General features: G+C 53.3%; 1 protein-coding gene across 3 annotated transcripts in view; it reads right to left on the minus strand.

Annotated features, from left to right (window-relative positions):
- The window catches only part of BSN (bassoon presynaptic cytomatrix protein), a 117,476-nt gene that overhangs the window by 25,245 nt on the left and 78,390 nt on the right, over window positions 1-13,841 (minus strand). For all 3 annotated transcript variants that reach the window (XM_060204685.1, XM_060204684.1, XM_060204686.1), the window contains one exon: window positions 4,134-5,018. In XM_060204685.1, the coding sequence (XP_060060668.1) occupies window positions 4,134-5,018 (885 nt within the window). The remainder of the gene's footprint in view (window positions 1-4,133; window positions 5,019-13,841) is intronic.

The raw sequence follows: 13,841 nt of genomic DNA on the forward strand, positions 1-13,841 counted from the left end.
CTGGTCTTGCTGCCTCCTACATTGTGCCCTCTGGCCCCATCCAGAAAGGGAGTCAAAGACCCACTGCCAGAGGTGCTGAGCTCAGCTGGCTCGGGAGACTCTTCAGGGGGAGCCCCATCATCGAACAGGCTCACGAGAGAGGGAGGGAGCCTTCCTTGTCTGCCTGCCCAGGCCCCAACTGCGTGCAGACGAGGGGCTTCCTGCCTTACATCGTGCAGACAACAGATTATCTGGCCAGCCTCGGGTAAGCAGATCGAGATATCCAAGGCAGGTGGAGAAGGCCCTACTGGCCCTGGACCTCACTCCCAAAGCAGGGTGTGTCCTGCTTAAAAAATGAAATCGGGAACTTCTCATCAGAACATTCAAAGTAGGTCACAGAGAAGCTAAAATTACTCAGAAAGCAGAGTGGCCATTCACTGAGGTAAGATCTAAGGCCCACGGCCTGGCTGAGAGCCTCAGTGAAGACCAGCAGAGGTGAGGTGGACAGGGGACGGACACTCTAGGCTCCAGTAGTGTCCTGTAAGATCCAAGGCAGGCAGAAACTCAAGAAGGTTTTGTTCATGATCTGGGTGAGAGAGGGCAGGGCTGGGACTAGGACTGTGGTTGTAGGGTAGAGGAGAGGCCAGGTTCTAGTGACAGTGGGATGGCAGAGTGGGCAGTGTTTGAGCTGTGAGGTAGGTGCCGGAGTGAGAGGGGAGCTGAGGATGACCCCAGCCAGCACATGTGTCCCTAAGGCTGCTTATCCACAGCGCCCCCTGAAGCAGCCACAGGCTCACTGCATTCACAGGCAGAGCCAGGGGGGAGGAAGGCAGAGGAAGCCAAGCCACTCACTGACTGCTGTCAGGAGCAGGAGGCAGGGAAGCAGGGGGCTGAAGCGGGAGGACAGGGACTGGGACACCCAGTGGCTTTGGCATCAGGTCCACGGACCCCACTAGATCCCATGAAGGCCAGGGTGGTCCTGCGTGAGACCTGGGGCAGAAGGCAACACTGACCCTTGGAAGGCTAGAGTCCTAGGGTCAGGAAGAGGGAAGCCAGGCAGCTAAGAGAAGCTGAGATCAGACTCCAGCTGCTCTTTCTCGGCACCATATGTGGCTGAGAGGCCACTGTGTTTGGGTTGAATCAGCACTTCCCCTGGCCTGGCCTAGGGGCATGGAAAGGAGCTGTCATGAGCATTTACACTCCTGGACGCAGGGTGCCTCCTTTCCCGCCCCCACATGTCCTGCTTAATAAGAAAATACGGATAGGAGGTCTCTCAGGCGGCGCCTCCGGGCTCAGCTGTCCACGGGCTTCCTAGTCCATCGGTGTCAGGGAATCTACCCAAGCAGTGAGGCTGGCCGTCTGGGGACAGAAGTTCCCCTGTCCCTGTAGCGGTCCTTCAGTGCCCCTCACCCACAGGCAGTCAGGCCAGCTATCTTTTAAAAAATATTTTTATTGCCACTAGGGTCACTGTTGGGGCTCAGTGCTGGCACTGCGTATCCTCCACTCCTGGTGGCCATTTTTTCCTTTCTCCTCTGTTTTATTTGATAGGAAAGAGAGAAATTGAGAGGGCAGTGGGAGATAGAGAGGGAGAGAGGAAGACAGACACCTGCAGCCCTGCTTCACTACTTGTGAAGCTTCCCCATGCAGGTGGGGAGCCGGGGCTTAAACCTGGGTCCTTGTGCGTGCTAATGTGTGCACCCAACCAGGTACCACCACTCGGCCCCCAGGCCAGGTATCTTCTTTATTTTATTTATATGTATTATTTTTATATTTTATTTATTTATTCATTCTGGATAGGTAAACATGAAGGGAAGGGAGATCTAGAGGGAGAGAGAGAGAGAGAGAGAGAGAGAGAGAGAAACTGCCACACTGTTTTACCACTCATGAAACTTATCATGCAGGTGAGGACTGGGGGCTTGAACTCTGGTCCTTAAACACTGTGACATGTGCACTCAACCAGATGTACCACTGCCCAGCCCCTATCTGGCTATGTTTTTTTTTTTTTTTCTTGCCTCCAGAGGCATCACTGGGGCTCGGTGTCTGCACTACAGACCCACCACTCCTGGAGGCCATTTTCTCCATTTTGTTGTTGTCGTTGTTGTTAGATAGGACAGAGAGAAATGGACAGAGGAGGGGAAGACAGAGAGGGGGAAAGAAAGACAGACACCTGCAGACCTGCTTCATCACCTGTGAAGCTGGGGGCTCCAACTGGGATCCTTATGCCGGTCCCTGCACTTTGTGCCATGTTCGCTCACCCTGGTGTGCCACCACCCAGCACCCGCCCCAGCTATGTTCTAATGAGCCATTGGACTTGCAGCCTGAAGGGCCACACAGACATCATGTGAGGCTACTTGTTTTGCTCAGGGTTGCCCTTCCCTGCATGCCAGAAAACATGGCCCATGTGGTCTAAGTCATTTTCATCATACTGGGCAGCGCCTATGAAGGCCTCATCCAAGACAGCTCAGAACAAGGTGCCAGAGGGACCATGGGACACCGAACGCTCTGCTGTCGTCCCACCCTAGACCAGCCATGGCCTGCACTGCGTACCTGCTCTGCCACCCGCCATATCTGGCTCAGCACAGGAGCCCAGGGGCTCAGAAAATTTCCCAGGAGCAGAAAAAAGAACTTTCCTCACAAGTTCCTGAGAAAACACAGCAGCCTGCCAAGATGAGCCAATTAGGGCCCCTTAAGCTGCTCCACGGTGGGTGGCAGGTTGGGGGGCATCAAGTTAGGATTCAGGAAGCATGGCAGGGAACCCTTAGATGTCTCTGGCCAGGGCCAAATGGGAAAGGGAGGAATGGAAGCAGTCTCTGGGCCCAGGTGGGTCCAGCTCTTCCAACGTACCACCACACCTTGCGGGCCTCTGAAGTTGGGCCCAAGCTCTAGACCTCTAGTTCCCCTTTCCCATCTCTGTGTCCCACACACATGCCTGGAGCAGAGACTGCAGAAGTAAGCCTTGAGTCCAGCGTTCTCTCAAACTCCCCCGTGTTTAAGAAGAGCCTCCCTAATTACAGAAGCCAGACCTTTCACCTTCTATACCCCATGACGACCCTGGGTCCATGCTCCCAGAGGGACAAAGAATAGGAAAGCTAACAGGGGAGGGGATGGGATAAGGAATTCTGGTGGTGGGAATTATGTGGAATTGTACCCCTCTTATCCTTTGGTCTTGTCAGTGTTTCCATTTTATAAATAGAAATTAAAAAAAAAAAAGAGCCTCCCTGAGTTCTCTGTCCCCAAAAGCTGCCCCAAGCAGAGTCAGACACAGGCAGGAGAAAATATGTGAACTAAAGGCTATGGCTTTAAAAAAAAATTTATTTATTTTCCCTTTTGTTGCCCTTTTTATTGTTGTAGTTATTATTGTTGTTGTTATTGATGTCATCATTGTTGTTGGATAGGACAGAGAGAAATGGAGAGAGGAGGGGAAGACAGAGAGGGGGAGAGAAAGACAGACACATGCAGACCTGCTGCACCACCTGTGAAGCCACTCCCCTGCAGGTGGGGAGCCGGGGGCTCGAACCTGGATCCTAACTCCGGTCCTTGCGCTTCGTGGCACATGCACTTAACCCACTGCGCTACCACCTGACTCCTGGCTATGGCTTTGATAAACAGATTGACACCCTGATCTTGGGAGAGGGGCTGGTGGGTAGATGGCCCTGGCGCCACGTGCACTTAACTGGCTGCGCTACTGCCGGGACCCCACTTTCAACCAGGTGAGAGTCACAGACCAAGGGCACGGAGGGACTTTCAGCCAGAACATGCAGGTTGGCATCTCATCAGGGTTCTACTCATGACAGCCCCAGTATAGTACCTTCCGAGCCCAGATATCTAGGACAAGCCTCAGAGCACTGACAGGTCAGTCTGAGGCAGGTGGCGCCTTTGCCTTGAAGCCAGTCAGCTCGTTGAGTGGAAAAATGGACAGGGGGTAAAGAAAGACAAGGAGCCTTACTGGCGCTTTGGTGCTGAGTGCCGTGGCGCCATGTATCGGGAAGAGGTGTGAAGTCATAGCCTTAAAACATGCAGAGGGGCAGCCCCACCACTGCTACACCCCCAGGACTCTGCAGTCCTTTCTGGCTCCCAAGCCCACTTGCCCTCCCCCCCCCCCCATGCTGGCCCCTCACTAGGGCCCAAGGGAACATGCTTGGTTTAGCTCTTACCTCCACCAGGTGGGGCGTTGGGTTGAAGCCACACAGATTGCACACCTGGAGCTTGCAGGTGGTACAGGTGTTATAGTTGGCTGGGCCCTTGCTGCCCACGTTGAGCTCGGCTTGGCACAGAGGGCAGGCGGCCCTTTCCTTCGGCACTGTCTTTGGCTTGGCAGTGGCCTTGGGTATGGCCTGTTGTTCTGCTCTGCCATGCTTTGGGCTGGGTGTCCCCCCGGTTCTTGCTTGGGCGCCAGGCCCAGGCCCAGGCCCTGTTCTAGCTCCAGGCTCAGTTTTGGCTCCAGGTGCTGGCCCCAGCCCGGGCCCTGAGCTTGGGTGTCTTGGGCCAGTCTCCTTGCTGGCATCACTGAAGACGATCTTGGGTGGCCCCTTGCTGAGAGCAGGCTGTCCTTGGGGGTCGGGCTCGGGCTGCACAGACATGAGGGTGCTTGCCTGGGTCAGCAGGGATGCCCCAAGGCCAAAGAGCTTCCCAGTGAGGCCTTCCTGGGTCTGCTCAGCAGCACCAGACCCTGAGGGCACTGTGGTGGCACTTTTGGCCAGGGCCTCTCCAGCAGGTGGCCTGGGCTCAGCTGTGGAAGGCTTGGTAGGCTGAGGGGGTTGAGGAGACGCCCTTCCCACCTCTGGGGGTACATCAGCTTGGGCGCGCCCCGGCACTGAGGTGGCCCTGGCTGCCTCAGCTTGGTGAGGGCCAGGTGATGGCCCTGCAGGACCTCCAGATTTCTCTTGCTCTGGCTTCCCCAGGGGCTGCTTGGCTGGGGAGTGGGCAGGAGACAAGGCTGGGGAGTGCAGCTGCTGCTGACTCTTGGAGCGAGGTGCAGTGGTCATGTCCATCCCCAGAGCCCTCTGCATCTGGCAGTTGAGACAGAGCCACTCCTTCACCTGGAAAGGAAGCACCACGGTCATCAAGGTGGCCAGGAACCATGGCACCCAAGACCCACAGCCCTGTGGGCCCCAGCAATGAGGGTTGGCTCCCAGCACAGAAGGGGCAGAAGGCACTGTCCTGCTATGGGAAGCAGAGCTGGAGCCTTTACCCCTTCCCTCCCCAGCCACCGGCTCACAGCCTGCCAGTCCTCTCCTCGCTCCTGCCCGGTGTACAGTTCTGCCTTACACATGGCCCTCAAACCCTCAACTGCTTAGTCTCTCTGCCCTGATGCCTTCTTCAGACTGGTTCTACATAGCAGGCAGAGGGATTTTCTTCTTTCGATTTTAGATAGATAGACAGACTGCTTGGCTGTTCATGAAGCTTCCCTCGGCGCTGTTCACGGTGCTCTGTGGTATCTGGGGCTTGAACCCAGATCCTTGTGCATGGGAAAGCGTGCTCTACTGGGTGAGCTATCTCCTGGCCACCAGAGTGACCTTGTACAATGTAAATCAGGGGGAAACATTGCCCTAGCACATGCTGGGTATGCAATAGGTACCCAATAAAACAGACCTTGCAGAATGATTAAGTGAAGAACATCAGGTGAGAAAGTAAGGCATAGAAATTAAAAGAGGGGGCTGGGCACTAACACAGTGGGTTCAGCGCACATGGTCCAAAGCACAAGGACCGGCATAAGAAACCCAGTTTGAGCCCCGGCTCCCCTACTGCAGGAGGGTTGCTTCACAGGCAGTGAAGCAGATCTGCAGGTGTCTATTTTTTGCTCCCCCTCTGTCTTTCCTTTCTCTCTCAATTTTTCTCCATCCTATCCAACAATGACAGCAATAAAAAGGAAAACAATGGCCTCCAGGAGCAGTGGATTCCTAGTGCAGGCACCGAGCCCCGGCAATAGCCCTGGAGGCAAAAAAACTAAAAAGAAACTCTGCGAGTCAGGGTGAGCGCACGTGGCGCCAAGCGCAGGGACCGGCGTGAGGATCCCGGTTCGAGCCCCGGCTCCCCACCTGCAGGGGAGTCGCTTCACAGGCGGTGAAGCAGGTCTGCAGGTGTCTGTCTTTCTCTCCCCCTCTCTGTCTTCCCCTCCTCTCTCCATTTCTCTCTGCCCTATCCGACAACAAGGACATCAATAACAACAGTAATAACTACAACAATAAAACAACAAGGGCAACAAAAGGGAATAAATAAATAAATAAATATTTAAAAAAAAGAAAGAAACCATGCTTCCTATCTGGAGCAGCTTCGAGCTCAGCTGAGGAGAAAAGCAACGTGACTGATTTCCAGGGATGAGCAGTCTTGAAAGCGAAATAAGAGGCGATGAAGTAATGAAGTGAGTACAGAAGATGCAAGGAAAAGGAAATAGGCCTTTCTCCCCTTTGGGGAAGACCCGATTTTCAAGAGAACGGTGTGGCTGGTCCTTGTAGAACAGTTCGCACAATGTGCAGGCCGCTTCTGTCGTGAGGCACTCCCTGAGGCGGTGGACACATGACTCATTGGGCCAGTCACGCCGGGGAGCACGCAAGCTTGCCAACGGGGCAGTCAGTCCTGCATTACTTGGTGAACGAACACTAGGAGAGAGAGGGTCAGTCCTTTCTCATTTTGCCTTCAAGGCAGGGAAAGGCAGAGGCTGACCTGATTTAGTGCCTTGCTCTGGTGGCCCTCAGGAAATGGTGCTGCCCACAGAGAGCAGCCCTGCTTGCCCTGCCCAGCTGTCCCTCCCCTGCTCCTGAGGTACTCTACAGCCTGGTGCCTTCACACTCCTGCCGCTTCCAGTGTCTCAGGCAGAGCAAATGTGGGTCCACACTTCCCCTCTGCAAAACACTGGCAGAACCCTCAAAAATCAAACCTAGCTCTAGAAACTCAAAGAACAGTGGTGCAGGGTGCCAAGCTGTGGCACACCTGGTTGAGCACACACATTAATAAGTGCAAGGGACTAGGTTCGAGTCCCATGCATGGCCCTGAGGAAAGCTTCATGTGGTGCTGTGGTGACTTCTCTAACTTTCTCTCTCCCCCTGTCTCTGTCTGAAACCAAAAAAAAAAAAAAAAAAAAAAAGCAGAAAACAAATGTCTGCCGGGAGTAGTGCAGACATGAGTCTTAGCAGGCAAAATTCATGGACTAATTAATGAATTAAAGGGCCATTCTTGGGGAGAGAGAGAGAGTGGGGCTTCTTCCCATCAGTGTGGGAACTCCCAGGGACAAGGCATGTCTACCCTCCAGGAGGGGTCACCCTTCTGAGAGCAGGCCCAGGCTCTGGACCAGGGCAGCAGCTACAGACCCAGTTCCTGTGGTGGATGCCTAGCTCAGACTTAAGTGCATCCCCGGAGACAGTGCTTCCAGAGAAGAGGGGTCTGAGACTGCAGGGTGGCCCTCCCTTGGCACCTCGACGGAGTTGAATCAGGGCATGTGCCAAGACTCCTTTTACCAACCACTGTCGCCCAGGCAGTCACAAGTATCTCACCGAAAATAGAACCTCTTCCAGAAACAGCTGAAACGCCCGGTGACTCATGGCCCAGATGGGCGCAGCTATTTCTATTCAGCCTCTTGCAGACTGTGAGGAGCCTGCACCACACCCTCTCCCGGCCCCTTCCAGGCTCCGGCCTAGAAGACAGGCCTCACATGCAGCTTCAAATGAGCCTTCCCCACAAGGCCTCACGAGAACAGTGACTGCGGAACTCTGAGCCCAGCAGGGCTTCCGCACAGCCCCAGGGCTTGCTGGGAGGGGTCCGGCTCAGCGTTCGCACCCTACGCCAAGGTCCTTACTCCACGCCAGGAAGATGGAGGCTGCTCTCTGTCCGGTAGTTAATAGAGCTGGCTGTACCCCCGCTCCCTGCCTCCCGGCTCTGCATCTGCTTGGCCGGGCCTAGGACAGGCTCCCCTGGCACTGGAGGCAGCAGCACTGAGTCTCCACGGCAGCTCCTTGGAAGCCTCTGGCTGGCTGGTTGCCAGAATCAGAGGCCATGGCTTACCAGGGTGACAAGAGATCTCCCTTAGAGCCCTGCTGTCTAATAGCTCCATAACCCTGATCTGGGATGTGGCCAGATGCACAGGCCTCCAGTCACCGTTCTCATGCCTGAACAGCCAGACATGGGGCTGTGGGGATGTCCAAGGTCTACCTTAAGGCAGATGACTCTGCTGGACACTAGCACTTGACCCTTATTGCCAACCCAGAAGCCCCTCCTGCCATCTCAGAGGGCTGACAGGGACTTCCATGGACATCGTGTGGCCCAGTACAGTGAGGGTCTGGGTGGTGGAAGGGGTGAGACAGTTGTCAAGAGGTAGCACGTGATGGTGGCAGCAAAAGCTACAGGAAAGCAGCCTCTTACAGGGAGTTACAGTTCAACCTGCCAGGAGATCTGGTTCTGTGTCTCTGAAGGAACTTTCTCCCTAAGAAGAGTTTTGTTTTTGCCTCCAGGGTTATCGCTGGGGCTCAGTGCCAGCACTATGAATCCACTGCTCCTGGAGGCCATTTTCCCCATTTTGTTGCCCTTGTTGTGGTTGCTATTGTTATTGTTTTTTGTAGCTATTGTTGCTGGATAGGGCAGAGAAATCAAGAGAGGAGGGGAGAGAGAAAGGAAGAGAGTAAGATAGACACCTACAGACCTGCTTCACTGCTTGTGAAGTGACCCCCCTGCAGGTAGGGAGCCGGGGGCTCGAACTGGGATCCTTATACCAGTCCTTGTGCTTTGTGCCATGTGCGCTTAACCTGTTGCGCTACCGCCCAGCCCCCAAGAAGAGCCTTTTTATCTACCTTTTTTCAAACTGTTCAGTGTGTCCAAGCACAGCTAAGGCAGCGCTGCCCACCATGAATACAGATGCCTGGGGACCAGGCTGGGAGTTCTGTGAGCCACAAATTGAACAAGCCGTCAACCATGATCTGTCTGCAGTGGCCACTCCCTGCTGGGCTCTCCATGGGGAGGGAAGGTGTATTCCTGGGAGAGGTGTCCATATCTTTTCTACAGGGAAACTGGTGACACTGAGGACTTCTAGCCTCATTTGTCATATCTGTTCCAGAATGATGCTGTCCAGGAAGCCTGCTTCACTGCTGCCTCCCTGGCTTCCACGGAGCTCTGAGGGGCCAGCAACAACGGTTTCTCTTTCCACTTTCTCCTCTTCCCTCCAGGAGGAAGGAGGGCTGCAGACATCATTTGGCCTGCCTCTGTGGGCAGAGCCGAGGCTTGCCTCCTGGGCCGTGCGCACTGGGAGATCAGGAGATGAGTGTGTCAGATCACTCCGCATTGACATCATGCCTGGTGCCACAGCCGTACTTTTATCCATTTTGGTACAAGTTCACAAGCCATAGAAACAGCTTATAACTGAGCCCTCACTGCTGGCGCAAGTCCTGATATTTTGGGGAGGGTATCGCTAACTGGTGTGACGCTTTTCTGAGCTATGAGTCAGGTATTGACAGAAGGCTCATGTCCCACTCTGGTCCCTGAGCAAGGGCAGGCCAGAGGAGGGGCTAGACTGGTCTGTGCCCTTGAACTACCTCTGGCCTGACACACCACTTGCTCCATGGAGCTCTTCGCAGTCTGCCAACCATCTAGGTAACCTGTCAGCTGCCTGGCGTAGCTCAGGGCAGGCACTATGGGGACCCATGGGGTGGGACACAGTGATGCAGAGCTGCTTCGGTCAGGCCTGGTACACAGCAGGGGAGATCTGTGCTCAGGCAGAAACACAAGGGAAGCTCCTGAAGGCAGGGTGTGGGAAGCAGAGACAACCTAGTTGCTGTTTGTGGCTAGACGGCCTCACTGCCCAGAGGTCCTGCGAAGGGGTGAGAATCTACCCCACTGCAGATCCCTAGGCAAATCTGCTCTTCACCTCCCAACAGCCTTCAGCTCTACCCCTGTTAACTACCCCAGATGGCCTGCTTGCCGCTCAGGCCCACTCACTGGGCCCTGTGAAATCTGCAATCCTACTCAAGCCAACTCTCAGATACCTCCTTCCTCCCCACCTAGCCCACTCGTCTAGGTCCTAGTCAATTTCTTCCGGAGAAATTGCACTCCTGGACTTCATTTTCAGTTTTTTCTTTTTCTTTCTCTCTCTCTTCCTTCTTCTTTTTCTCCTTCTTTTTATATTTATTTATTTATTTTCCCTTTTGTTGCCCTTATTTTTTATTGTTGTGGTGGCTATTCTTCTTGTTATTATTGATGTCGTTGTTGGATAGGACAGAGAGACATGGAGAGAGGAGGGGAAGACAGAGAGGGGGAGAGAAAGACAGACACCTGCAGACCTGCTTCACCGCCTGTGAAGCGACTCCCCTGCAGGTGGGGAGCTGGGGGCTTGAACCGGGATTCTCACGCCGGTCCCTGCACTTTGCGTCCTGTGTGCTTAACCCGCTGCGCTACCGCCCGACTCCCTTTTTTTTCCTTTCTTATTATTTGTTGTCACTAGAGCCGACTTTTTCACATAGGAAAGGAGACAGAAGAACCACCATAGCACTGAAACTTCTTCCTGTGCTGCCACATCTCATTTAGTAACTGGGGCTTGAACCTGCATCGCATACACGGGAAAGCAGTCACCCCCCCAGATGAGCTATCTTACCTGTCCCTGAACTGTATTACTGTTATTGTTATTATTATCACCGTCTGCCAGGGCCTGACTGGGGTTTCATGCCTGCACTATTCTATAACTCCCGCAGACATCGCCCCCTCCACCCCAGATAAGGAGTGAGAGACAGAAAGGAAGAGTGAGACACAGTGAAGGAAAAATACTACAACACTGTTTCATCACTTGTGAAGCTTTATCTTTGCACGATGCCCCAGTGTGGTCACCCAGGCTCAAATCTGTCTTCACTCATGGTAAAGCGTGCACTCTACCAGGTGAACCATCTCACAGGCCCTGGACCTTATTATTATTATTTTTAAATATTTATTTTCCCTTTTGTTGCCCTTGTTTTTCATTGTTGTTGTAATTATTGTTGTTGTTATTGATGTCATCATTGTTAGGTAGGAAAGAGAGAAATGGAGAGAGGAGGGGAAGACAGAGAGGGGGAGAGAAAGACAGACACCTGCAGACCTGCTTCACCGCCTGTGAAGCGACTCTCCTGCAGGTGGGGAGCCGGGGACTCGAACTGGGATCCTCACGCCAGTCCTTGCGCTTTATGCCACGTGTGCTTAACTTGCTGCGCTACTGACCAACTCCTGGCCCTGGACTTTAGTATTTTTTTCTTTTTTAAAAATATTTATTTATTCCCTTTTTGTTGCCCTTGTTTTTTTACTGTTGTAGTTATTATTGTTGTTGTTATTGATGTTGTTGTTGGATAGGACAGAGTGAAATGGAGAGAGGAGGGGAAGACAGAGAGGGGGAGAGAAAGACACCTGCAGACCTGCTTCACTGCTTGTGAAGAGACTCCCAGATCTTAGTATTTTTAAAAAGAGATTTATTTACTTACTTAATGAGAGAAAAAGGCTGAGGACAGGGCACCTCTCTACCATATATGGTTCTGGGGACTGAGCCTGAGACCTCATGCAAATAAGGAACACACTTTACTGGCTAAGCCATCTTCCCACGTGCACATTAGAATATGACATTCCTGGGAGTCGTGGTAGGGCAGCGGGTTAAGCACAGGCGGCGCAAAGCGCAGGGACCGGCGTGAGGATCCCAGTTCAAGCCCCCGGCTCCCCACCTGCAGGGGAGTCGCTTCATAGGTGGTGAAGTAGGTCTGCAGGTGTCTGTCTTTCTCTCCCCCTCTCTGTCTTCCCCCTCCTCTCTCCATTTCTCTCTGTCCTATCCAACAACGACTCCATCAATAAAGCAACAAGGGCAACAAAGAGAATAATAATTAATTCATTAATTAAAAAAAGAATATGACATTCCTATCCTCTTCTTCAACTTCTTGGGGCCTTGAGGGCTCAGTCCCTGGCTTCTCCACTCATCTCCCCTCCTGCTTTCCAGGCCATCAACAATGCCTCTACCTTTCAAGTCCTTGGCCTTTGCCCCATAGGCTGAGCTGAATGTCACAGTCACTGACCTACCTGACACCTCTAGCCCTCAGCCTCACCCTCGAACTCGCCAATTGCTATCCCAACCCCAGCTGTAAAACATCTAATCTCTGTCGACCTGTCTGCATCAGACCAGCCCCAGCTGCAAGACCCTTCACGCAGCGGAAGAGCACCAGGCCCGTGACTCTGGTGGAAACGCTCTGCGTACTAGCCGCTCCGGCACTGCAGGAAGCTTTCCCCACAATCACTGGCTCAACTCCCAGCCTCCCCACCCCACCTTCTGGCTCTGGTGATGGGCTTGTTCCCCTGTCCTGTAGGATGCCTCCCCCGAACTCAGAATCTAGACCTTCCTCTTTGGAGATCGACTCCTTCACACAGGCAGCACCTGCCCATGGGCTCAGGTAATACCTTCCTCTCAGGACCCAGGCAGTGCCACTGTCCCCTGCTCCTCAGAAGTCCTCTCTGTCTGTGCTCTTTTCTCTTGTCAGCCAAGCATCTCCTGAGTCTTTCACATGGATGAATGAACCTCAGTAAACGTGGTGCTGAGAGAAAGAAGCTTTGCACAAAGACTAGTTTATGGTTTCCATCCATGTGAGGTTCTAGAATAAATAAAACTCACTGGTGTCAGATATAGACCAGTGCGGGGCTGGTGAGGTGACTCACAGGCTTGAGCCTATACCAGGGTAGCTTCATAGTAGTGCAGCTCTGCTGCGTTGTCTCTCTCTCTCTCCATATCTCTCTTTCTCTGCCTGCCTCTCTCTCTCTTTCTCTCTCATCTCTCTGAAATTAAGTATGTAATTACACCAGTAATTCCTGGCACACCTGGCAGAATAAAAAAAAATAATGATAATAATTAGCAATGATGGAACACACCTTCTCACTGCTACTTTGAAAACCCTTGTAATTATTCCGAGACCACTGCAGCAGCCTGGCTCCTAGCACCCCAGCCCCAGTAAGCCAGTGTGGACCTGGCTTACTCCCTGGCTCTCACAAGACCACAGGCCTCTCTCAGGCCTTCCCGTCCTCCGCTTGTCTCTCCAGTAGTCCTTGTAAAAGCATCTGAGTCTTGCAGTACCACGCCCAGTCTCCAGTCTTCATTCAATCCCTCCTTAGCCCTGGTCCCCAGGTGTGACTATGTGTTTGCTGATATGGTTATCATCAGAAGGACTGTCTCTTCCAGTGGCTAAAAGGCTCCACAGGGCAGCCTCGACTGCATCTGATTCTCCAGTGTCAATAACAGCCCCTGGATTATCATAAGGACCCAGAAAGTATTTATGGCAGGAGGAAAGGATCTGAATGAGTGGTTACCAGCAGAGCTGCCCAGGGTAAAGACTGAGCTAGACAGACAGGAGGATCAATAAGACCAACAGGCTACCAGGTAGCAACTGGCCGCTCCCCGAGCTTCCCCTGATCTCTGCCGATTCCTTTCTCTATCACCGAGGCCCAGGAAGGGGGAGGACATCTTTGCCTCTCCTCAGACCACTGATGGCGCCATATCCTAACAGACACTCATTCCCCATAGCCTGGGTGGCAGTATGGCCAGGAAGGGGTGGAGAGAAAGGGGCAAGACTGGAGGCTACGGCAGAGAGATCCATGCCGCACTGGCAGAACCACGCCCAGGCCATCTGGCACCCCAGCCCTGCCGGAAAGGAGTGGGATGCAGGTGGGCGAGGAGGAGCCATGGCCACTGTGTTGTCCCCCCTGCTCCACACCGCCCAGCTGGAGGAGCGGCCAAGCCAGTACTCCCCAGTGTGGCGCGGGGCGGACACATCCTTGGTTTGGTCTCAGAAAAGTCCAGAACAGGTTAAAAAGACCATGGTCTCTCGTCTGCAGTCTTCTTCTTCTTCTTTTTTTTTCTTTTTCTTTTCTTTCTTTCTTTATTTAAATTT

The sequence above is a fragment of the Erinaceus europaeus genome, chromosome 12, assembly GCF_950295315.1.
Source record: "Erinaceus europaeus chromosome 12, mEriEur2.1, whole genome shotgun sequence".
NCBI lineage: Eukaryota > Metazoa > Chordata > Mammalia > Eulipotyphla > Erinaceidae > Erinaceus > Erinaceus europaeus.